Genomic DNA, 25,540 nt, shown 5'->3' with positions numbered 1-25,540 from the left:
CCCTTATGCTCACTAGATATTTCTTAAGTGTTTAAAGGCACTGTGTTTCTGGGTCACTGATACACATCCCATCCTTTAAGAAGTTTGCATTTTAGGAGTTATAATGTAAGTATCCAAATATCTATAATAGAAAACAAAATATAAGTGCAATTTATAATAAAAGTACAAAGTATTATTAATATTCAGAGGAAGATTAATCAGAGTGGCATGAAGAATACATCTTGGAAGGACAGATTGGATTTTAGCAAGCAGGAATTTACAGATGATTCATTATTAAGAAGATGGATATTCTGGGCTGAAGAAACAGAAAAGCAAACTAGCCAGAGAAATGGAAGAGGATAAAAATATTGAGAGAAAGAGAGTATTAGGAAAATAGCTTAGAAGGAAGTTTAGAACACAACAGTCTGGAAGGCCTGGAGTTCCTAGAGATTGGATGTCACTTTTAGGCACTAGGGAAACACTTTTCACATTTAAATTAAACAAAACAAAACAAAACAAAACCCAGTGTAAAACAGTATTTTGTGAAGATATATCTAATTGAAATATTTAGCAGAATAAAGATAAGAATGCTGAGAGAAAACAAATATTAAAACAGAACAGTTATGAAGGATTTTAGTTACCCAAAGTATCATAAAGTGAAAAACAGCTGGGTTAAAATGTCTATAATGGGAAAATGACAGAAAACGATGATTAAAAAAATGCTTAAGGAAACTAGCAAGGCTTGGTGACATTCTGTATACTGAGTGAGGGAGGAGTTAAAACAGACTAGCTTTGAGCTTGGGTTATTTGTAAAATTATTATTAACTGAATGTGTAAAGTCAGGAAGGAGTTTACAAGGAGAGGCGTGAGAGGATGTGGGAGAGGAAAGCGGCCTAATTTTTCTGTTTGCTGATCACTTCCAGCATCAACCTCATTATGAAGTTCAAAACTAAAACAGTTTTTTAATCTGAGCTTTAACATCAAAAAGTCTTCCCTCAAACATTTATAGGAAAGAGTCTGCTAACCAAAAGTCTACAGATAGATCTGTTATGTGCTACGCATCACTTTTCTCAGCTTCTAACCTCCTTTCCTAGCACTTCACAGTTTACCAAAACCCAACGAGTGTCCAAGTCTCACTTGTCAAGGTCTCTGCTAGACCCAAGATTATTCTCAAGAAGGGTTTATAGTCACCACTGACTACAAAGGACAGATACACCTATGCTGACACTCCACAATTTAGTTACTAAGAACATTTCAGTGGGATGTTTTAGTGCATGTTACTAGTGCATCAAACACGTTCACATCGGAAGGTTGGTGAGATGTCAAGAAGGCTTGACAAAAAAACCAGAAAAGATGTCATTTGGCAGGGAAAGGTATGGTTCTCTGAGGATTCTAGGGTAGTACACGGAGGAGCTGAGATGAACACACTGCCCTCAGAGAACTTACCTGGGCGAACTTGTGAATCTGCTCTACCACCGCGGCAAACAGAGCATGGACACTTTCATCAATCAGACTCTGCATGTAGTGCACTGCCTCTTCATCAGACAGGTCTAGACGAAATTTATCCTGAACCTACAAGGTCACAGTCTATTAGCTTTTGAATAAAGAAAAACACACATTTCGAAAAGACAAGAACAAACAGATATAGATATTATTACAATGAACTATTTCTATGCCAAAGAAATGATTCACAACCTGTAAGGAGTTCTGAATACTATTCTCTTGAATGTGGAACTTTACTTTTTGCTATATGCTCTTTACATCACCCTATCTTTGTTGGTTGTAAATATTTCTGCAGAAAAAAATTAACAAAGTGAATAGAAAATATAATTGTTAGACCCTGCAAATTTAAAAACAGACAAAAATTGTTCTTTTAATTCAAAGGCGTGCTTTAGTATTTGCATTTCAAAGCTAGAATTATAAGATTTAAATTGTGACATAGTAATTATTAACAATCTCCTTCACTTTATGAAATGGATATAGCAAGGTAAGCTTATATTACTATTCTCCCTCACCTTCTCTGCCTACACAAGAACAGGAACTATGTCAATTGCTGGCAAAATAAACTAAACTAGATCTTCTAAAATGTCTCCTTTCCTATAGGAGTTCCCTGTACTTCTGCAAAGAACTACTTCAACTGGCCTATAATTTCCAAAGACGGAGGACTTTTTCATTATTTCATATTAAAACATACAGTTGATTCTCAATAGCAATAAGTACTAGAAAACTTAGTAGAGATATATGTCAGAATAGTTCCCTAAAACACAAAAGCCAATGTTACTGAATGACTACTCTGTGCTAAACACTGTGCAAAGTACTTTACATGCAGTATTTCACTCAACTCTCAGATGGCTCTGAGGTAGATAATATCTCCATCTATAAGATGCAGAAACTGAGACACAGAATTTATGAAGCCAATCCAGGGACCTTTAACTGATGATAAGTGGCTTGCACTTCCAGACAATTGCACGCTATTGCACTAACCATTGTACTAACTCCTTTCTCCTCTTATAAATGACCCATATATATTTCTGAAAAGGCAGGCTAGGAGAAAATGGGATTTCCAAGTGGATAAAAAGTGGTCCACATTTAGTATTTCCTTTTAAGTATAGAGTTTAACTACTATAAAACCAGGAAGAAGAAAGGGCAGACAGTATGACAACCCATGGCCCTGCTCAGTGCTCTTTTCTATTCACTGCACTGGAAGTATACCAGCTGATCCGACAGCCCTGCAGCCTCAGGATAGAGGAGGTAAAAGAGGTTAATATAATAAGTGAAGGACAATTTGGTGGAGGGAGACCTAAAAGTATACCTTCAATCAACTCTCTCTCCCATTTCTGGGTCCCAGTTAAAGAGTTTAATCCACTATATTCCTTGATTTCTACTTAGAGAGGTCATGTCTGACAATTTTGGAACTATTTTTTAAGAACGTCAAAAAACTGTAGGGCAGGAGAATCAAAATAAAACTTTAACCCAATTTATCAAAACTTGCATACTTACATAAGTACTTAAATTACAAACAGAAGATATGTATTTAGCATATAAAGAAAATGTTATTTGCCAAATATGAAGACATTCTCTTTTATAACAAAGAAGGTTAACAGCATATAAATGGTTGATTTGTTTTCATATATACTGACTTATCTTAGGCTACTTGTTATTGTCCCCTAAGTCACCTCTGTGACTTTCACCTTTCCAGAATTTCTCCCCTGACTTCTTGGCTATCCCTACCAGCTCCAAACCCTCTCCTTTCACACCTCATTAGTAAGGCTGCATTCAAAACAATCTGGAGAGTGCCTTTAAGCAAAAGGATATAAACTTGTAAATCTCAGCCTCTGCACTGTCTTTTAAAGGTAGATAAGATACCCCTTGTTTAAAATATCGTGAGAATTTCCAAAATGTGATGCAGAGACACAAAGTGAGCAAATGTTGTTGGAAAAATGGCACCAACAGACTTGCTCAACACAGAGTTGCTACAACCTTCAAAATTTGTAAGAAACACAATTATCTGTGAAGCACCATAAAACGAGTAGACAGTTTAAAAAAATAAAAAGAAATTGATATATATATATGTACTAAAATATGTTAAGGAAAAAGGAAAATATTGTTGAACTTTGTTATGATTAAATAATTTGAATAATCTGTACTTCTCTGAAGACTTCAGCCTCAAATGAGCTACTCTGTTTCTTTAGCTGGCTTTCATTCATGAGGTCAATGCAAAAAATTTCTAGGTAGTAAGACTTCAAAGTAATGCCAGCAAATGTTATTTCACAGAGTATTAAAACCTATTTCTACTTCTTAAAAAAGCCAACCAATATGAAACATAAATTTTAGTCTATTGCAGCATCACTTTCCAATAATATTATGACTTTTTTATCTTTATTTTTTATTTTTTTTTTGCTTTATAACAAATTTAATCAGTTATACATATACATATGTTCCCATATCCCCTCCCTTTTGCGTCTCCCTCCCACCCTCCCCATCCCACCCCTCCAGGCGGTCACAAAGCATCGAGCTGATCTGTTTATGTTGCAATTGGTTACTTCACATTCCTGATAAAATAGCAGCAAGCAAATAAATCTTTATGGAATACCCTTTTGGGTAAAAATACAGTAAAATACTTTTTGTTCAAGGTTCACGTAATTGAAACTAGAATAAAAAGCTAGGGAATAAATAGTGTAAAGAAAAATGACTAAGGTACATGCTTTTCTTCCCCATAAATTAATTGCTTCATGTGTTAAAAGATGATGCCATAAAGAGAGCTGGTAACAAATTAAACAATAAAATCATTATTCCCTAAAAGAGAAGCAAAAGTTGAAACAAAAGATCTAATAAGAACCATAACTATATAACTTAACTGGCAGAAGAAACTGGAAGACTCCGTTTGACAAATACTGTTAGAACTTTCATAAATGACTTCTGAACACAAGTGAAGTCAGGCAAGAGTGAACATATGACTGAGATAGATGGGTTTAAAATAAACAGCAAAAACAGATCCTGAAAACAGCAACGCGGAAAAAAAAAAAAAGGCAACAACATTTGAAATCTGGTGCAATCATCAACTTTAGCTAAGAAAACGTTCAACCAATTATGTTTCTTGATGGATGAGCTTAAATTGACAAAAAATAACCCAGGCCAAAACCTAGTGTGATAAGTAGTCCATTACCTAGTTTGGGGGTGGGGGGTGCTGAAACAGTGCTTCCTGGATAATAATAAATGAAATCCTAATAAGAACATAATTTCCTTAAATGGTTAAGCAATAAGATATTTACATTAAAATCCCTTTCATTGCTTGCCAAAGACTCATAAAATTAGGTAAAAGAGATTAGCTTCATTCATGTTTGCAATGATGTAAATATTTTTGTATCCCCCAAATCCATGTTGAAACACTAATGCCCAATGTGATAGTATTAGGAGGTGGACCCTTTGGGAGGTGTTTGGGTAATGAGGGTGGAACCCTCATGAATGGGATTAGTGTTCTTATAAAAGAGATCCCACAGAGCTTCCTAGTGCCTTCCACCCTATGAAGATACAAGTTTTTGACCCAAAAAGTGCCTTAACTTGACCATTCTGGCACCCTGATCTAGTACTTCTAGCCTCCAGAAGTATGAGAAACAAATTTCTGTTGTTTACAAGCCATGCAGTCTCTTGTATTTTGTTATATATAGCAGCCCAAATGGACCAAGACAATGTTTAAACCACAGAGGTATCTTTCTAATAATGCTCAGAGTCAATTACATCAGAACTTAGGGCTTTTGGTGCCAATTATTAATTTCAACCACCAGGGCAATTCCATCTATGAGACTTATAATTTTAGTAATTTTATACTTCTATAAGTTAAAAAACTAAACTTTGAAGTTCAATATTAATAACCACACTGGTATTTAAGATCATTTTATGTTATCTTTAGATAAATAAAGTATACTACATACATCCCTCTCAATGAATCAGAGAGTCAGAAATTAATTTGAATAAAAATCTTCAAATCTGTTACCCTTCCTCCCATCTCCTGCTGCAACTTAGGGTAAGATAGTTCTGAATAACTGCTCATCTACGTGATGGCTTTCCTTCATTCTTCTCTTTGCAGGTTAAGGCAGGTCTCTATTCTCCTGACACAGTAAGAAACCCCTGTAAGCAAGGGTTGAATGGGAAGGATAAAGAATGGCTGTTTGCTTCTGCTTCTACATACTATTAAAATATTTTGTTTCTGATCCTTAGCAGGCTTAGTCTGGGAGTACCAGGAATCAGGTATCCCGTTAGGAATATTAAAGAGAAGCTAAACTTTTAGGACAAAGAGCAAGGACTGTGATAGTAAGCTTCCTCTTTTGGTGTAGTGACCTATTCATGTGACTGTGGGTACAAACAGGCAAGGGGATAAAATTTGTTGCAGAGGACTTGAGAGGCTGTCATATACTGGAATGCGAAATAAAAATATACACAAGGTCTTTTTCTTAATTCACGTTACTTAAGAGTCTAGCGGTCGGGACAAGGGGAAATGGGTTGTTATAACCCTAATACTTTTTACATATGAAAAGTAGACTATGGGGGCTTCCCTGGTGGCGCAGTGGTCGAGAGTCCGCCTGCGGATGCAGGGGACGTGGGTTCGTGCCCCGGTCCGGGAGGATACCACATGCCGCAGGGCGGCTGGGCCCGTGGGCCATGGCCGCTGAGCCTGCACGTCCGGAGCCTGTGCTCCGCAACGGGAGAGGCCACAGCAGTGAGAGGCCCGCGTACCGAAAAAAAAAAAAAAAAAAAAAAGTAGACTATGATATCTGAGGATGTATAAAAATTACCTTTTTCACAGTCTTATCTGGTTCAAGAGCAATATCTGGAATATTTGCATCCACCATCAAGGAAAACAAATTCAAAATAAGATTAGAATACCTAAAGGAGAGTGGGAAAGAAAAATAAATAGCAATGTGTTAGAATTTTGCCATTCTTTCTCATATTAAGAGCACTCCGAGAAGTAGTGCTTTATAATGATTACTATTACTCCTATGGAAAAGAGAATGTGAGGGCTTCCCTGGTGGCGCAGTGGTTGAGGGTCCGCCTGCTGATGCAGGGGACATGGGTTCGTGCCCCGGTCTGGGAAGATCCCACATGCCGTGGTGCGGCTGAGCCCATGAGCCATGGCGGCTGAGCCCATGAGCCATGGCCACTGAGCCTGCACGTCCAGAGCCTGTGCTCCGCAACGGGAGAGGCCACAACAGTGAGAGGCCCATGTAACACACACACACACAAACAAAAAGAATGTGAGCTTATTCACCAGCTGTCTCAATGAAAAGCAAGCCTTGAAAACATATCTTATTCTACGGTCTTGATATAATGCCATTTTTAGGTCCCCCACTAGGGAACACACTTTTGGAATAACCATCTAATAATGACAATTTTTCACTCTTTAATAAGTATATTATTTTTAGAAGGGATCTAAGGGGAATCTGCTTTATACCATTAATTAGCATTACTAAGCAATGAAGATCCGTCTTTGCTCAATGCTGACAAGAATCTGCTACCTTAAGACTACCTCAGTATGTCATGGGTAAATGAGTCAAAGGGAAATAGTGTGATTTCACTAATCATTCATAAATATCCTCTAGGAACACTAATCCCACCATCTTCGAAAATATAGTGACTGGTCTGGATATAAGCAACCCTAAACGGAGGAGAAAACATCTCATACTCTTCTACACTAAAAATGTGCAAGATATCTACATAATTTCACCTTTGGAGTATGCTGGCCCCTGTAGGAACTAAAGGTTTATCCTCATCAACCATCAAACTTTTCATCCTCCTCCAAACAAGAGGAAAGAATGTTACTATTCCAAATCTCATTTCCAGGAGTGCAGCCATGTGGGGAAAGGTATAATTAAGTGTACACTGGGTGCAACCCACCTCCTGCTCCAGAACACTCTCCCCTTGGACAGTTATGCCCTGAGCGGCCCTGCAGCACTGTAGTGATAAAAGGAGGTTCAGGTTTGACTTTGGGGATGTATGTAAGTGAAGAAAGCTTTGGTTTTAGGCAAAGAAGGTTTCTAGCTGGTCTCGGTAGAAGTGTCAACACAAGTGCCTTGCATTGTCTTCTCTAGGGGATGGAAGTCAGGACTTTAGGTTATGCAGAACCTTTATTCCAGCCACCTACTTATCCATGATATAAAAAAGTACATAAAAACTAATACTTGAACTGTAATGATAATAGAACTTGTAGACAAAAATGACTATCCATATGAACCTCAAATTATCTATTTCATCATTTTTGAATTTTATATTATCCATGAAAATCAGGCACTATAATGAAAAAATTCTACCATGATATAATCTTCTAATCAAATTAGGTCCTAACTCAATTATACTCTTTTAAAAAAAAGTATGATGATAGCTAAACAGCTTGAACTTATAGTTTTAAAAGTTACTGATTTCCTTGTGGGAATTGATAAAAAGCATGTCACAGCTTATTCCGTTTCTACTCACATAATAATTTTATTCATTCAACCAACACACATATATTGAGTTCTCACTCTAAACACTGTTCTAGGCACTATGGGTATAGTGGTGAACTGAACAAACAAGGTCTCTACATACTCATGAAGCTCACATTCTGGAGGAGGGTGGGGACTCACACAATAAACTGACAAAGAAGATAATTTCATGAGTGCTTGACTGACAAAAGATTTTTAAAAATAAAGAAAAAACAGCAAAATGGGTCAAAGACTGATGGGGTGGGGAGAAAAGTCATCTTAGGGAGGTATGATTTTATTCTAACTGCACTGAAATAAGTGAGTTTAAAGAGTAGAGTGACATACTCAGATATGCATTTTGTAAAAGCCCACACTGGCTATCTTGTGGGGAAAAAGAATGGAGGAAGGGAAACTATTTTACAGATGTCCAGGTGGAAAAGAAATAATATGGACATTATCAGGCTATATTTTGGAGATGGACTGGATATCACTTGCTTCAAGATGGCTTCAATGAAGTGGAGAATAGAGGACCTGAATGTCACCAAGGATTTAGTCTACATGGGGAACTATGGTTATTTATCAAAATTAAAAAAAAATGAATGAAAGAAGAACAGGATTTGGGGCAGGGAATCAAAGAGTTCCATTTTAGACACATATTGAGTTTGAGATCCCTACTACATTCTTAGTAGAGATGTCAAGTAAGCAGTTAGACATATTTCAGAGGAGATAATAGGGCTGGTGGTAATAGTTTGGAATCATCAGCGTTTGGATCCTATTTAAAGTCACAAGTCTAGATGTAAATGCTTAAGGAGAGAGTTTAGGGGAAAAAGATCCAGAACTCTTTATACTGATATGGAACTTGTAGATAGTTTAATATATAGAGGTAAGGCAGAAGAGGGAAGGTATCAGCAAAGAAGCAGGAGTGACCAGTAAGGCAAAAAGAAAATAGAGGAGTAGGTTACACCAAATAAAAGAAATGTTTTTAGGAACAAAGACATGGTCAACTGTGTCAAAGCTTCTAGGAAGCAAAAGTGGCCACTGGATTTGGAATAGGTAATTGTTTATTTTGATAAAATTAGTTTCAATAGCAGAGTAGGACTGGAAGACTTACTGGAGAAGCATGAAGGAAGAAAGGAGGCTAGTAAGTGAAAAGTGGGGGATCAAGATTTTGGAGGGGTAAATTTACTACTGATGAGAGGGAGTGGACAAGGTTGGCTTTACATGTGGAGGACACAGCCCTGAGACGGTCCGGTCATGGCTGGACCATTCATGCAGGTGTTGAAGTCACAGCAGCAGGCCTGAAGAAGAAGACAAAGTTTTCAATGAATGAAAATGACAGGGAAATAGGCAGTTGATGGTCAGCAGTAGGTAATTCATCTGATTTCACGGTGTGTGTCTATGCTTTCCTTCTTTAAGAAGGCAAGGGAAGAAATGGTTCGGAAGTGGCATTAGGGAGCAAAAAGGGCACCAGACCCTTCTCTAACCTCTGTGGTATGTAGGAAATAGAAATAGAGAAAAGGGTCCACCGAGAAGGCTTATAAGGACTGGTGTCAGTAGGATACAACCAACTGCTACATATTATGTTACGAAAAAATAATATTCTTTCAATGAACCCTGAATTATTCATACTCTGTTTTGTTGACTATATAGGGTTTGTCCCAACCTTGCCATAGGGGAATCTCAGGAATCTACCACAGGGTAACACAGGGAGAGGAATACAAGGTTCAGGGTTTTTTTTTTTTTGCGATATGCGGGCCTCTCACTGTTGTGGCCTCTCCCGTTGCAGAGCACAGGCTCCAGACACGCAGGCTCAGCAGCCATGGCTCACGGGCCCAGCTGCTCCGAGGCATGTGGGATCTTCCCGGACCGGGGCACGAACCCGTATCCCCTGCATCAGCAGGCAGACTCTCAACCACTGCACCACCAGGGAAGCCCCAAGGTTCAGTTTTGAAAGGGATATTTCAAAGTATATCCCATACCTGGCTGCCCATTAAATTCACTTGGGAAGCTTCTTTGAAAATACCAATGCCTGGGCCAAATCCCAGACCAATTAAATCTGATGGGGCTCAGAATTGTTTTGGTCCCCCCCAGCCCACAAAGAACCCCAGATGATTCTAATGGTCAGCCAGGATCTATGTTAAAACGTCTGCCTTTATGGAAGCATGTGTGTTCCTTTTGTAAAAGGCAAATATTAATGTTTTCTCCATTATCTGCTGGTATACATATAACCACCCATGCTTCTATTATTATGGCAAAGGGAAACAATGTAAATAAATATAAAATGGAATATTCTATAAGAAGCTTAAACATCCAATTACTTTGTGGATAATCTGTCACTACCTTAACTGTATTAATCTTTTACATCTGTTGCCATTAACCTGCATTTTCCATTTAAGACAGAACCAGTTACACAAAACAGAAATTATATATTAGTCATTCAAATGCTATCCAGAAACAGAAAGGTTACCAGAAATCTTTAAAGCCATTATCAAAAGAAAATATAAGGTTAAGTTTAAAAAAATGATAGAGTGGGAAAAGTGGGCAAAACCAAGTCTAGACAAAAATGTAAGGATGGATGTGATATAAATTAGATTTTTAAAAAGGAGTAGGTTAAGTACAGAGTTCAAGAAGAATGTACTCTTTCTCATACCCATGTTTATGCCAACCACCATGTTACTCACTGGGTATACAAAGATGGTCTAAATTTTTCAGTAAAAAACTTCAGTACTAAGAATAAAAAGCATTAACTACAACAAGTGAGGTTCTTAACAGCATTTCAGACGTCTTGTTTCCCCTACAATCTATCCATTTTGCATGCAACAAATATCACAGTAGAATCCTATAAAAATATTTATTTAACAAGTGTACTACTTCTAGAAGGGAAAACAATGAGATTAATGATGAAAAGTAGTGTGATCAATAGATTCACTGCTGTTTGGTGACTAGGCAAACATCCTCTAAGACAATGTAAGAACTTTGCTTGATACAGCAAAATGCATTCCAAATTTCAATATTTTTACTGAAAAGTTTAGGCCCTCTTTGTATCATGTCTAGCATGGTGTTTGGCGTAAACATGGATTAAGAGAAGTTATGTTTTCCTTGAACACTTAATATTTAAAGTGTCTTAGCATTACTAAAGAGTTGCCATAAGAGTATTCAAAAAATAAATTTTCCAATTTATTATTGGTATAACAATGTATCTTGTTATATGAAAATCACACCATAAAGTGTGTTCCGGCATCTGTACAAGTAACATTCATAACTTAATTCAAAAGGGACAGCTCTGTTTGTGGTCCACAGCTTATTCAATGATTTCTTGTTGATCAGCAATCAACAAACACCATGAAAAGAACACAGTTGGTCACACCTAAAAATTCTAATAATAAGCGTGTCAAATATCCTTACCTCCAAACAAATTTCTGGCTATCTGGTTAATTCTTATGTCCTAAGAGAAATTTTTACTAACTGAACCATATTTTAAAATACAACATTAAAAAATAAATATTTATCAAAATATTAGGGTCTAGCTAATCTTAACAGTGAAATTTTTGAAAATAAAAAAATAAAACAATTTCATGAAGACTTAACATAAAGTGAGGTAGATAAATCTCTTTATGATTTTTCTTAGTAGTGAGGAAAGTTAACTTCTGGCTCTGTACTAATAATCTGCCTCTATTTTCTCATTTTGCTGAATTGCTACTAATCCATTATCAATGACAGTTTATAAGACACATTGTTTTCTTTCTGCTTTCAATAAGATAGGGCACCTTTGACATTTCTCTAGTTATAATTGCATACCATCTTGTCTGCCTCCTCACTGAGATCACCATAGTTTCATCTAGCTTTCTGTAGGCTCTATTTTAAATTAAAAATCCTAGGTATTAAAGTGGAACTTTCATCTCTGAAAGTGCTTCTGCATCACCAGGCACCCATCTTCTCATTATTCCTTTAGCATTTCTGGAGAGTAAAACTGAGCCACTCTACCACTCAAAGGATAATAATGCAGCTGTTTGTGAAATGTACATTAAAGTTTGTGACCTGTGATCGAGACTGAGTTAACAGTGAAGGCCTATTGAGCCATTGCAAAGATGAAACCTTATTAATATAGGACTGCCATTCACCTGGGACCAGTAGTATCAACATCACCAGGGAACATGGACTCACTCCAGATGTGATGCAGAACTGTTCGTACAAATACTGAAGGTTCTTATTAAACATACGTATACTGTCTATAAACTGAGGTTACAAAGACAGAAAAGACAGGGTCCACATGCATAGGCAACTCACTTCTACTGGTTACATATTCATCTGGAAGAGCATACAGGTGTCTCCTGAGCTGGGATTTTTCTGGTAGACTAAGAATATTCATTTTGCATAGTTAAGTTGAAAATGGAGTTAGAATAAAATGATCCATCATTTTTGACTAACCATCAGAGCCATGTCCTGAATTTAACAAACATGACTTTTAATTTATCTTTTTCCTGATGATACATGATGTCTAGTCCTAAGGAAATTTGGATGAAGGAAGCAGAGATATAGTGGCCTTGGAGAAAAAGGGATAGAGAAAAAAATCAACATTTTTTTTTAAGCAGAATGACTGATGAGGTGCTGAAGAGAGACAAAATCATATGTAACGTTTATTCTTCAATTGTTTAGGAATGCTCCAAACTAAGGCTGATGAAGGTGCTAAAAAATAAAAATTATTTGACTAATCTCTCCAAGTGAGCTAAATGCTTCATTCTTGTGTAATGCCAGCTTCCCACTTGGTGGGATTTAGCAGTCAAATAATTAGTGAGAAAGCAAGAAACTCTCTTTTGCCTTTGATATCAGACTGTTCATCAAAAGAGTCATCAAATGTACATTAACTAATACTGCTGTCTGTGTCATTCTAAAAAGAGTGATGCTAAAGAATGTATACATTTGAACAAATATTTTTCTTACTCTGTGAAATGAATTTACCAAAATTCTCTACGTCAAGCAAATCAACTTACCTTCGAAGGTGGAGAAAAGCTGTGTAACACTGTTTTCGGAACTCTTGGTACTGTTCGCTCTGTGTGCCCCCCATTCCTTCCACCATTTCTTTATTCAGCTTCATAGGAGGAGGAAGAGGCTTTGGATCCCGACCCAAAATATATCCAAAGTCTATGTGGAAGAGTTTGCCTGGATGTTGATAAGAAACTCATTTGTTTCCAGAATTTTATATTAAGGAACTGGGAAATAGATATGTCATACAATTGGTAAAGCAGTGTCTCTTCATAAAGAATATTAGTTCATGACGAAGTCTATTGAATTGTTTAATCCTGTATCCCCAGGCTAGGGAGGGGCCTTCAGAGCATATTTTATTTCCCTTCAGCCCACATTCATTTTGATGAAACTATACTTAAAATCATCCCACAATAATATTTTAAAATTTAAGTCCTACTTTTAGATCTCCAGAACCAAAGATGGCTAAAGCCTGGACAACTTTTAAAGGTATTAGTAGAAATTAGTATCTTGTAGCAAATTTCTTATGCTAAAGGAAGATCACTTCTTTAAGTATTCCTGAGATGAATCCTTCCTTTAATTTATCACTATTCTCCCCACCTTCAAAAACATCCCCCAAATTTCAAATTATATTGTTAGCTTCATTTGAATCATTTCCAACTAATCTGTGTCACTCATTAGCTGCAGACTAGGAAACCAAGCACAGTATTCACCTCTGCCAAGGGCTGAATACAGCTATAGTGCCCATGAAGACAAACCCTTGAGCAGTCATCTAAACTCGTAGGTCACATATGTAAGAATGTGACTGATCATTCACTTTAGAGAATGATTCACCACTGAATTCATAAAGCATCTTTTGATTTACAAGTAGGTATATAGTAGGCATACATTATAACACAAAAAGTAACACCCTGGATTCTACAATCTAAGTACCACCAAGGCAAGGACTTATGCATTTTGTATATTGCTGTTTCCCCAGCCTCAGAATAGTTTCTAGCATATACTAAGCATTCATTGTTGAATGAAGAAATGGACTCCCTCTTGCAAGAACACCAGAATCACAACTAGCTACTGGACAATCATCGACAGGAAGACGCTGGAACAAACCAAAAAAGATACTCCATATCCAAAGACAAAGGAGAAGCCACAGTGAGATGGTAGGAGGGGTGTAATCACAGTAAAATCAAATCCCGTAACTGGTGGGTGGGTGACTCACAGACTGGAGAACACTTATACCCAGAAGTCCACCCACTGGAGTGAAGGTTCGGAGCCCCACGTCAGGCTTCCCAACCTGGGGGTCTGGCAACGGGAGGAGGAATTCCTAGAGAATCAGACTTTGAAGTCTAGTGGGATTTGATTGCAGGACTTCAACAGGACTGGGGGAAACAGAGACTGCACTCTTGGAGGGCACACACAAAGTAGTGTGTGCATCAGGACCCAGGGGAAGGAGCAGTGACCCTAGGGTGACTGAACCAGACCTACCTGCTAGGGTTGGAGGGTCTCCTGCAGAGGCAGGGGGGTGGCTGTGGCTCACCATGGGTACAAGGACACTGGCAGCAGAAGTTCTGTGAAGTACTCCTTGGCATGAGCCCTCCCAGAGTCCACCATTAGCACCACAAAAGAGCCTAGGTAGGCTCCAGTGTTGGGTCGCCTCAGGCCAAACAACCAATAGGGAGGGAACCCAGGCCCACCCATCAGCAGAAAAGTGGATTAAAGTTTTACTGAGCTCTGCCCACCAGAGCAACAGTCAGCTCTATCCACCACCAGTTTCTCCCATCAACTGTCTTAGATAGCCTCATCCACCAGAGGGCAGACAGCAGAAGCAAGAAGAACTACAATCTTGCAGCCAGTGGAACAAAAACCACATTCACAGTAAGACAGACAAGATGAAAAGGCAGAGGGCTATGTACCAGATGAAGGAACAAGATAAAACACAAGAAAAACAACTAAATGAAGTGGATATAGGCAACCTTCCAGAAAAAGAATTCAGAATAATGATAGTGAAGATGATCCAGGACCTCAGAAAAAGGATGGAGGCAAAGATCGAGAAGATGCAAAAAATGTTTAACAAAGACCTAGAAGAATTAAAGAACAAACAAACAGAGATGAGCAATACAATAACTGAAATGAAAACTGCACTAGAAGGAATCAAGAACAGAATAACTGAGGCAGAAGAATGGATAAGTGACCTGGAAGACAGAATGGTAGAATTCACTGTTGTGGAACAGAAAAAAGAAAAAAGAACGAAAAGAAATGAAAACAGCCTAAGAGACCTCTGGGACAACATTAAATGCAACAATATTCACATTATAAGGGTCCCAGAAGGAGAAGAGAGAGAGAAAGGAGTAAAAAAAAAAAAAAATTTGAAGAGATTATAGTCGAAAACTTCCCTAACATGGGAAAGGAAATAGCCACCCAAGTTCAGTAAGCACAGAGAGTCCCATACAGGATAACCCCAAGGAGAAACACACTGAGACACACAGTAATCAAATTGGCAAAAATTAAAGACAAAAATTATTGAAAACAACAAGGGAAAAACGACAAATAACATATAAGGGAACTCCCATAAGGTTAACAGCTGATTTCTCAGCAGAAACTCTACAAGCCAGAAGGGAGTGGCATGATATACTTAAAGTAATCAAAGGGAAGAACCTACAACCAAGATTACTCTACCAGCAAGGATATCATTCAGATTTGATGAAGAAATCTAAAGCTTTACAGACAAGCAAAAGCTAAGAGAATTCAGCACCACCAAACCAGCTCTACAACAAATGCTAAATGAACTTCTCTAAGTGGGAAACACAAGAGAAGAAAGGACCTACAAAACAAACCCAAAACAATTAAGAAAATGGTCATAGGAACATACATATCGATAATTACCTTAAATGTGAATGGATTAAATGCTCCAACAAAAAGACACAGCCTTGCTGAATGGATACAAAACAAGACCCATCTACATGCTGTCTACAAGAGACCCACTTCAGATCTAGGGACACATACAGACTGAAAGGGAGGGGATGAAATAGATATTCCTTGCAAATGGAAATTTTGTTCCCCTGCACCATCATCAATGTAACTATTGCACTGAATACCAGTTTTCTATTTATCGAAATTATCTTTTTTTTTTTTTTAAGCTATACCAGGTTTAAAATATTCTGTTCAAACTGGAGAATTGGTTAAAGTCTTATAGGGGAGCAAAACTTGCCACCCAAAAATGTCTTTCTGACATGAAAATTATTTTTGAGCTGAAACCGATCAAGGCCCAAAAGGACAAAACTTGACCTTCCCCCAGCTACCTAAACAATGTCAGTAGAGGATCTGTTCCAGGAAAGGACCTATCACCATAGATTAATTATAGTATGAACTATGTATGCAGACAGGGAGGAACCTAGCGAAGTTTGTTAAAAATTCCTTTGTGTCCTATTGTTTCTGCATGGCCTAGCAAACATTTACCAAACATTTGCTTTTCTATCTCCTTGTCAACCGCCTCTCCCGCTTTGAGGTCCCAAACCACTATCCCCAACATCCTCCTTAGTCTTTAGCAAAAGATGGTATTTAAGGTGAGGGTTTCAGCCATTTTGGTGAGTTATTCACAGTTTTTCTAGGTCTCTCCCATATTCACATGTTAGTAAACTTTAGTTTTTCTCCTGTTAATCTGTCAATAATCTCATCTCAATTTAGTTCTTAGACCACCCAGAAGAAACTAGAAGGGTAGAGGAAAATTTCTTCCTCCCCAATAGTCTCTTAAGAATTTTTTTAAATGGATGTATCTAGTATAGTAAATGACAAATGACGGAGGTGAAATGAGAAGGAATTCTAATTAGATACAGATAGCAAGGAGCCTGTGGAGAATTGAAAAGTGGTTTTGTCTCCCCACCCCAAAAAACAAAGGCAGTAACAGGTTGGCTAAAAGTTTCCTCTAGCTCACACTAGGGCTACCTAAATCAGCATGTTTGGCAAGCAGTTATTAATGAGGCTCCTACCTCACCTATTTCTATCAAAACACTTTAGCTGAGGTGTATATTGAAATTATTTGTTCAATCCTCTTTCTCCCCAACACTAAACTTTTAATGAACCATTAAGAGTCTTATAATCAAGAACCTTGTTCCATTTATTTTTGTTATAGTCCTGAAACCCAGGATAATGCCTAGCATACAGGAGCATGCAATGTGGCTATTCTGCATTTATTTAACCAATGACATCTCAATTTCACCTTTACAGCTTAGACAACTTTTTTTTTTTTTTTTTTTTTTTTTTTTTTGCGGTACGCGGGCCTCTCACTGTTGCGGCCTCTCCTGCTGTGGAGCACAGGCTCCGGACGCGCCATGGCTCACGGGCCCAGCTGCTCCGCGGCATGTGGGATCTTCCCGGACCGGGGCACGAACCCGTGTCCCCTGCATCGGCAGGCGGACTCTCAACCACTGCGCCACCAGGGAAGCCCTTAGACAACTTTTAATAACATTACTGATGTGAGAAATTTTCTTCTAGAAACCTGATAGTTCTTATAGATGTTGTCATGTTTTAAAATTTTTGTGTCTTCATTTCTGTGAAGATCTATAATGAAATTAATAAAGGCTGAGTCTGGATCATCTGGATGCTACCTTACTACTTAATACTGTCCTATGATTTCAGTGTTTTTGACTGGGTTGGTATCAAACAGCAAAGCTAATTTAATTGTTGCAGGCTAATACTAACAGAAGCAGAGCACCTTGAAAATTAAATTACAGCATCCGGAATAAATGGAGGTTATGAAGCAGTTCAAGCAGAGGAAAGTAGTGTAAGAATATTAGCATGGGACAGGACATTAACAGCACTCTGAATTGAAACTCACACTATATTATCTATACCATATTCACACTAGCAAGTGGCAGTTTAGTTTCAATATTCCTTTGTCTGTCACATTAATATTGTTAGGTTAAATTTTGCTAGTTTGTAACATTATTATCTTATAAATCTGTTTGTATTTTACAGTTATGTATGAGTAGATGCATAGTAAGTTAAGATCAGGTTTTATGTTGTACATATTTAAGATTATAAAATGTAATATGTCAACACAGGGGGTTTCATTTCTGTTTAAAACAGTCCTACGTATTACTCTTGATTGAAAAACACATTTTCAGAATTCCAAAATGCACTTCAGGGTCTCTAAACACAATGAAATCAGTATTTTTGGAAGTTCACAGACTTCACCAATTTCCCAAGGGAAGTCCAAGATTCCCAAAAGAAGATCAGTTTTGGAATAAGTAATCTGAAAATTTGGTACTTACTGGGAAAGCACCATCTCCTAATCTCTTAAGGTTCAAGGGAGGATGCGATCATTGAATTTTTCATGATTTGGTGAAAAGTTCATGATCAACTTCTGTTAAAGGTTTCACTGCCTTCAGCTAAACACATATCCTCTGTTCAACTAAGCTAAGCACTTCATTTTCTGCTTATTTTCATCCTGGACTTCCCATTTATTATCTACCTTGTTAGACAAATACCATTCTACCCTTCAAGAGGTTAAGAAATTAGAAGCTTACAATATCGTAGGTACAGATAAACCTTTCTTAGTTTTATTTATTTAAATAATGTTATCAATATATTTCCTACTGATACCCACCACTTGAGCAGAGAACCTATTTGACCAATCTTTGATTCAAAACTGCTACCCTTAATAAATCATGTATCGAATGGTATCAACCATCACACGGAGTTTATTTAATGGGCTTGGTGCTTTTTAATAGGAAACCTAGCCCCGCTTTTCTTCATTTCCTAACAGGCATTACTGGAATTCCAATGTCATCTATGTATCACTGCCTCCAAATGAAGAGTATACCTTCTATCCTTCTTGTAAGAAAATTCTCAAAGGACAGGATTACTACTTAATTATAAGGCATAAAAGATTCAGTATCTAACTATGAAACCATTACTATGCTTTGCAAGTTCAAAGAGGAATGTATTTTGAAAAGAGGCTATCAACGTTTTAAGAAAATTTATCATCATACCAAAGGGAATGGCTTTTTTTAAACTTAATATCTGTAAATTAAACTTTTAAGAATTTTTAAAATGCACTTCAAGAAATTAAAATAACTGTTAAAAAATTCAGGGAATGTGGTCTTATTCAAATCTATTACATTAAATAGTCAAGGGGCGAAGTGTACATAAAACAAACTTAATGTTGACTGTAACTACCTTCTTTTGTCCCTGCCTTGCAATATAAAGGGAATAAAAGGTGTTAATTAAATTTTCCTGTTATTTGCATAAGTGACATGAATGTATTTTTAAAATTGTAGTTGAAGACATTTGTAGTTCTTGGATTAAAGAGACTAGATACTGCCAAAATTAATAGTATTTAGTGGTAGAGTTTCTTTCTTTTTTTTTTTAATTTCCCTTTTGTCTATTTAATAATTAAATGCAACCAATCTCAAAACTGTACTTATTCCATTTTTTCACTGCTGCTTATTCCTTCTACTTGACTCTCTCCTGTAATCTGTCCTATAAACCAGACTCTAATTTTTTGAAAATCCCACACAATTCTCAAATTCAAAAATTTTTCCCTGCCACTCTACTCCCCAGTAAGTTTCCCACTCTCAATTTTTTTGTATATAACCTGACATTTTATTTTTTTCCCCAAAATGCCTTTCTTACATGAATGTTATATCTTTCCTGTTGCCCTACCACAAAACCTAGAAAAAAAGAAGACTGTGAATAACTATTTATTGATATGATGGAACTTATATTTTAGAATTAAAAATGCTCCCTACACCTACACTCCCACTGCTCCCAACACTTATTAGTTAAACCCTTATGATATACTTGGTTAGAGGTATTTTCATTTATAGTTAAAAAGTATAGTAATGAGGAAATATTTTTCAAAACTAGTTTTTGAGTAACAAAGTACAATAAGTCATACATAAGTACAGATTAGCATAGACATTCCAATCACCTAAATGTTTCACATAATTTATTATCACTTCACATTCAATTGTTAAGATGGCTTCTTATAAACAGGGATAACATTAAGCTAACTAATGAAAAGGGGGCAAAACCATGTCTACTTAGTATCTCTGATTATATAGTCTATTTCCATTCAAGAAAAACGAATATTTAACTGTTAAATATGTTCATTTTTCCTACAGTCATTAAAACAAAGTTTTTTTCCCTGAAACATTCTTTTCTTCTAGAGAACTGTTTTAATGCCTGAAGCAGAACAGTAATTAACCCTTTGAAGATGAAAAACAGTGGCCTTCAAAAAGCAATTCTAAAAGATCATGGTCTCAGGACCCTTTATACTCTTAAAAATTATTCAGGACCCCAAGAAAAGCCTTAGTTGGACTACCTATATTGATATTTCCTACATTTGAAATTGAAACTGAGACATTTAAAAAATATTAATTAGCTTAAAAATAACAATTCAATAACGTTTTAACATACATTTGTTTTCTATTAATAATAACTACTTTCCAAAACAAAATATAATTAATGAGAAGAGTGGCACTGCCTTACATCTTGCACATCTTTTTATATTTATTTATTTATTTATTTTGCTGTACGCGGGCCTCCCACTGTTGTGGCCTCTCCCGTCGCGGAGCACAGGCTCCGGACGCGCAGGCTCAGCGGCCATGGCTCACGGGCCCCAGCTGCTCTGCGGCATGTGGGATCTTCCCGGACCGGGGCACTAACCCGTGTCCCCTGAATTGGCAGGCAGACTCTCAACCACTGCGCCACCAGGGAAGCCCTGCACATCTTTTTAATGTCTGGCTTAATAGGAGAAACTGGATTCTCATATTTGCTTCTTCTTTCAATCTATTATGATATATTGTTTTGACTGAAGTGAAAGAACCAAGCCTCTAAATAGAAATGGATTTTAAAAGGGGAGAAGAATATTAATAACCTTTTCGAGAATTACTGATAGTTTTCTTTGTTATTAAAACAAATTCTCAGGCCCTACCATACCTATTAAATCAAAAACTCTGAGCCTAGGGCCCAGAAATCTGTATTTTAACTGGCTCTCTTGATGATCCTAATATACTCAGAAGCTTGAGGACTTCTGATCTACTTTATACTGACTAATACAACTCTCAGACTCAGGTCATCGTGGAAGGGACAGTTGCAAGATGAACCACCTAAATGAATTAAAACTCATATTCAGACTAATGGTTATAGTTTCCTTGTGTTGTTCAACATCATTACCTTAAAATTTGACACTTCTTTTTGTTCTGAGGTTACTATAAAAATAACTTTTTAATATTTTAGTTTATGAAACTTTGAATGCTTTAAAATACATTAAAATGTAACCTCTCCCAAATTATTCATTTCGAAGCAAAACAGTGTCTACCCAGCATTAAGGAATGTATCATCTGATAAAACTTACATTAGGGCTTCCCTGGTGGCACAGTGGTTGAGAGTCCGCCTGCTGATGCAGGGGACACGGGTTCGTGCCCCGGTCCGGGAAGATCCCACATGCCGTGGAGCGGCTGGGCCCGTGAGCCATGGCCACTGAGCCTGCACGTCCGGAGCCTGTGCTCCTCAACGGGACAGGCCACAGCAGTGAGAGGCCCGCGTACCGCAAAAAAAAAAAAAAAAAAAAAAAAAAGATTTACTATCCTAATCTACAGTTTTACTTCAGTGACTGAATTAAGCTTTGCCATATAAAAGGTAATCTGAAAGGAAGTAGATTGATTTCCCTCCATAATCTGCCGTCAAATTTCTCTAACCAGCCTATATATATTACCTGCAAAGGCATGGCTTATCTCAGCTTCTGGATATTTTACTGGAATGTGTGCTTTTCTCCATTTGTATCCCATACAAATCCAACACATTCTTCATGACCCAGTCTAAGTTACTCTATCCATAAAGTAATTTGCACCTCCTTAGGTAAAAAGAGTATAGCCCTTTATCATTTTTTATTACCTCTAAGGAGAAGATACAATGTTCTTCTCAAACAAACTTAAAAAAAAGCAGCCTCTACAAAATTAACATTTTCCTTATGATAGGTTTCAGTTAACATAAAGACTGACTTCCTGATACTAAATGTTTAAGAAACTTTCAAAAGATCAGATTTTAAATAATGTTAAAAAGAAAATTATTCACATGAAGACAAGTTCTCATTATTTAAACATCTAAAGTAATGATCAATAGAGACTAAAAAAGTACTTATGGATAAAAAGGGAAGGTCTTATGTGCTTGGCTCTCTTTTGCATATATCAACTGAGAAATACAAATCAAACTGGTAAATAATAGTATATCCACAATCTATAGTAAAACTAAGTTTTGACAGGAAACAGATTTTTCTGAATCCCTGAGGACAGATTACAATGACATGAAAATACCTAGTTCATTTACTTATTTTCAAAGCATTTACTAGGTGCCTACTATGCACAGAGCTTTTTATACTCCTTTCTCTCATGTTCCGGAGAGTAAACAAGCACATATACTACTAAAATAATGAGCCACTCAAAAGAGATTTTAGAGGGCAGTAACTTACAGGAGTTTGGATTTTAGGGTGGAAAAAGCTTTTGAGATATATTATTTTCTTATCTCTAAAATTATGATTACAAATAACAGCTATATAAGCTAAATAAGGAAGGCATTCTTATTTCCTGGTGGTGAAATAAACAAACAAAACCATAATAGTTAGCCCACAAGGAATGTTTACTATGTGCTCAGTACCATACAAAATTCTACCATATTAAATCATTCAACCCTCACACCAGGAGAGAGTTCTATTATTATTTATGCATTGAGAAGAAGAGACTGAGACACAGATATATTAGATAACTTGATCGTTATACAATGGTGGAGGGGCAATTTAAACGCAAAGAATTTGACTTTAGAGTTTGACATATTAACTCCTATGTGAGATTGTTCCCCAGAATTAAAAAAAGGAAAGTGAATCAATAGTACATAAAATTAAAGAATGATAAAGAAGTTCAGGATAGGAGATGTATTGAAAGCAATGTGCAATTAGGATAAAAATGACTATTTTTCTTTGCTCTGAGCTTTCTGACAAAAGGCTCAGAGGTTATTACTCTGAAGTGCCACCACAGACAAAAAAAGCTAGCACTCCTCTCACTATATAAATGGATAAACCCAGGTTAACAAGGCCATCTTTAGGACCTACAAAAAACTTTCCATTTACTACAGATACCCAGTTCCTACTTTTCTTTTGTGAATGTTTTTCAATTATTTACATATTAATTTTATATGTTAATTATATCATAAAGTCTGTATACCATAAACAAACAGCACATTTTTCAGTTATACTGGTCCTTTTTTTCCCCCTTAAATTCTCAAAAATAAAAACAAAACAAAACTTTTTCCAAAGAGTTGAGATAAACTCAAGTCTAATTTCATTTGAGTCCTGCCACAACTGAATTACCCTGAATAAACTTCTTAACGCTTCCTCAAAGGACGGTAACTCTGAAAAAAATTCACTTTTTTTCCTATCCTGTGTCACAGCTTAAATTTTGTAGTTTCTTGCCAAAATAATATATTAATGCATTAATAAGTGAAATATCATTCACCCCAAATATGCTTGTAGAAAACCATAACATTGACAAAGGAATTTCCAGACTTTTACATTTGTGATAGATACACAACGCCCTCTGCTGCACAAGTTAAGGAAACTTCAACCAAGTTAAAAATATCCACAACCAATTAAAGCATGGGCAAAAAATTTCTGGGAAATCTGAAATCGAGACTTATATTTTGCATTTTTGTACATTACCATTGTACAGATTTTGAAATTCTCTATAAGAGGTGAAACACTTTCCTCCACACATTCCTGAAGTTCTTAGTCTGACCCTTTTCTGTCTCATCTATATTTACAGGTGGAACAGTGTGTATTTAGGGTGAATCCCCAAAAGACCACAGTGAAATGAAATCTGGGTGTCTCCTTCCTCTCTGTTCCATCTCTCATACCAGGGAACTGGGCACTGACAAATCAGTAGTACTCTGATTACAATTCCAAACCATCTAAACCTGTCCAAGAAACACACACACACACACACACAAACCTGCCCAAGCTGGGAAATGAGAATAGAAGACAAAAGGTATTTTATTTTGAAGAATGGGAGAAATGCTATTTATCATTAATAAAAGCTCCATCAACACTGAGAGACTGGAGAGTTATATAAGAAAATCTAAAGTTCTAAGTTTTTAATATGTTATGGTCTGTGTTGAAGGTACAATGGATCCAAAATATACAATGGAAGATGCTTCATAATATTCAAGGCATTTTTAAGTACAAGCATTGAAATCTATGTCCTGCAATGAAACACCTTCAAAATTCATTTTAAATATGTAATAGTTGTCTAAACTATACAAAGTCAAATTATAACATATGTAATTAATATAACTCGAAACTGCTCTGAAATATGGACTGTTAGTAAAAAATGAGTAGACACACAAACATTTTAAAATAAATCATTAAAAACTTCTAGAAGTTGAGGAATGTTTTATATACTTCCATTTGTCTTGACATAATCGGTCTTTCCTTATACAATCCAATTTCATTCAAACTAAATCTAAAAATTTAAAACATTTACCCTAGTGAGGAAGATGTAAAATGCTTGTTGTATGATATAAGTGGATGAAATTATTAAAGAGCAGTTAAGAAGAAATAACTCAAAGAAATCCTGTTTTAAAAGAAAGAGAATGTGCCTCTCATCTATAGCACATTTTTAGGTAAGCTTAAAACAAAATTTAGAGCACCCTCTAGTGGAAAACTGGTGACAAGAAGCTTAAAACCTGTTTTTGAAATTTTATAATTCAATTTCCATACGAGTATCTATGACCTGGGCCAAAAAAGTATATTAGGTAGACCTTTCTTTCCAAATCTTACTCTTAAATTATCCCCATCAATACACACAGACATACACAAGACAGAGCAGTTCTCAATGTCCAACAGAAAATGTTCTATTATTTATCAATTTCCAAAAGAAGAGACAAGTAAGATCTGTGAATATAACATTATAGATGTAATGTTACTCTACACATTAAAGAATTCCACTGTGGTTATAAAATGATTACAATATAAAAACAAATGGAATTATTTTGGTAGTCTGATTCTTGTGGTTAAAAGATTCAACTGAAAAAGAGAGCTAAGAAAACACAGGAAAACTTTTTCCGAATTATAATTTTTTCCAAACACAGCATAACGTTTTATAAATATCTTTTGCTAAATTAGTAAATTTAGCAAGAACCTCCAATGCAATCTGATTATACTCCTTCAGGCTTTGGTAATTAAAGGGACTGCCTGGCATTGATACAGACACGGTTCCCACATGCAAATTTTACCAGATAATTTTTCACACTAATAATTTAAAACTGAATATATGAAATTCCAGACTACGTGAACTAACATTGTTACTATATTAATAATTAGTCAGGCTACACTCAATTTTGGTATCAAAATTTGGAGGAATACTAACAAACTACACAATGTCCTTACCTGAGAGACTATTTTAAGGGTACTTTAAAATCTATTTTCTGTGAAGGGCTGAAGAAACTTGGATTGTTTGGCGTATGAAGAAAGGGCTACACAGAAGAACAGAAATATTTATTCATGAATTCAACAACGATTTATCAAACATTTTAGCTAGGTATTGTTCAAGGCTCTGGAGGCACGGTGGCAAAGT

At 36.4% G+C, this 25,540-nt stretch overlaps 1 protein-coding gene across 1 annotated transcript in view; it reads right to left on the bottom strand.

The window, feature by feature from the left end:
- Positions 1 to 25,540, bottom strand: part of PIK3C3 (phosphatidylinositol 3-kinase catalytic subunit type 3) — a 146,190-nt gene that overhangs the window by 5,710 nt on the left and 114,940 nt on the right. The window contains exons 22-24 of the mRNA XM_060119274.1: positions 12,926 to 13,094; positions 6,273 to 6,363; positions 1,426 to 1,551 (exon numbers count right to left, since the gene is read on the bottom strand). Of these exons, the coding sequence (XP_059975257.1) occupies positions 1,426 to 1,551; positions 6,273 to 6,363; positions 12,926 to 13,094 (386 nt within the window). The remainder of the gene's footprint in view (positions 1 to 1,425; positions 1,552 to 6,272; positions 6,364 to 12,925; positions 13,095 to 25,540) is intronic.

The sequence above is a fragment of the Mesoplodon densirostris genome, chromosome 15 (assembly GCF_025265405.1).
Source record: "Mesoplodon densirostris isolate mMesDen1 chromosome 15, mMesDen1 primary haplotype, whole genome shotgun sequence".
Lineage (NCBI taxonomy): Eukaryota > Metazoa > Chordata > Mammalia > Artiodactyla > Ziphiidae > Mesoplodon > Mesoplodon densirostris.
The sequence above is the reverse complement of the archived record's forward strand: the minus strand, read 5'-3'. Positions and strand labels throughout refer to the sequence as shown.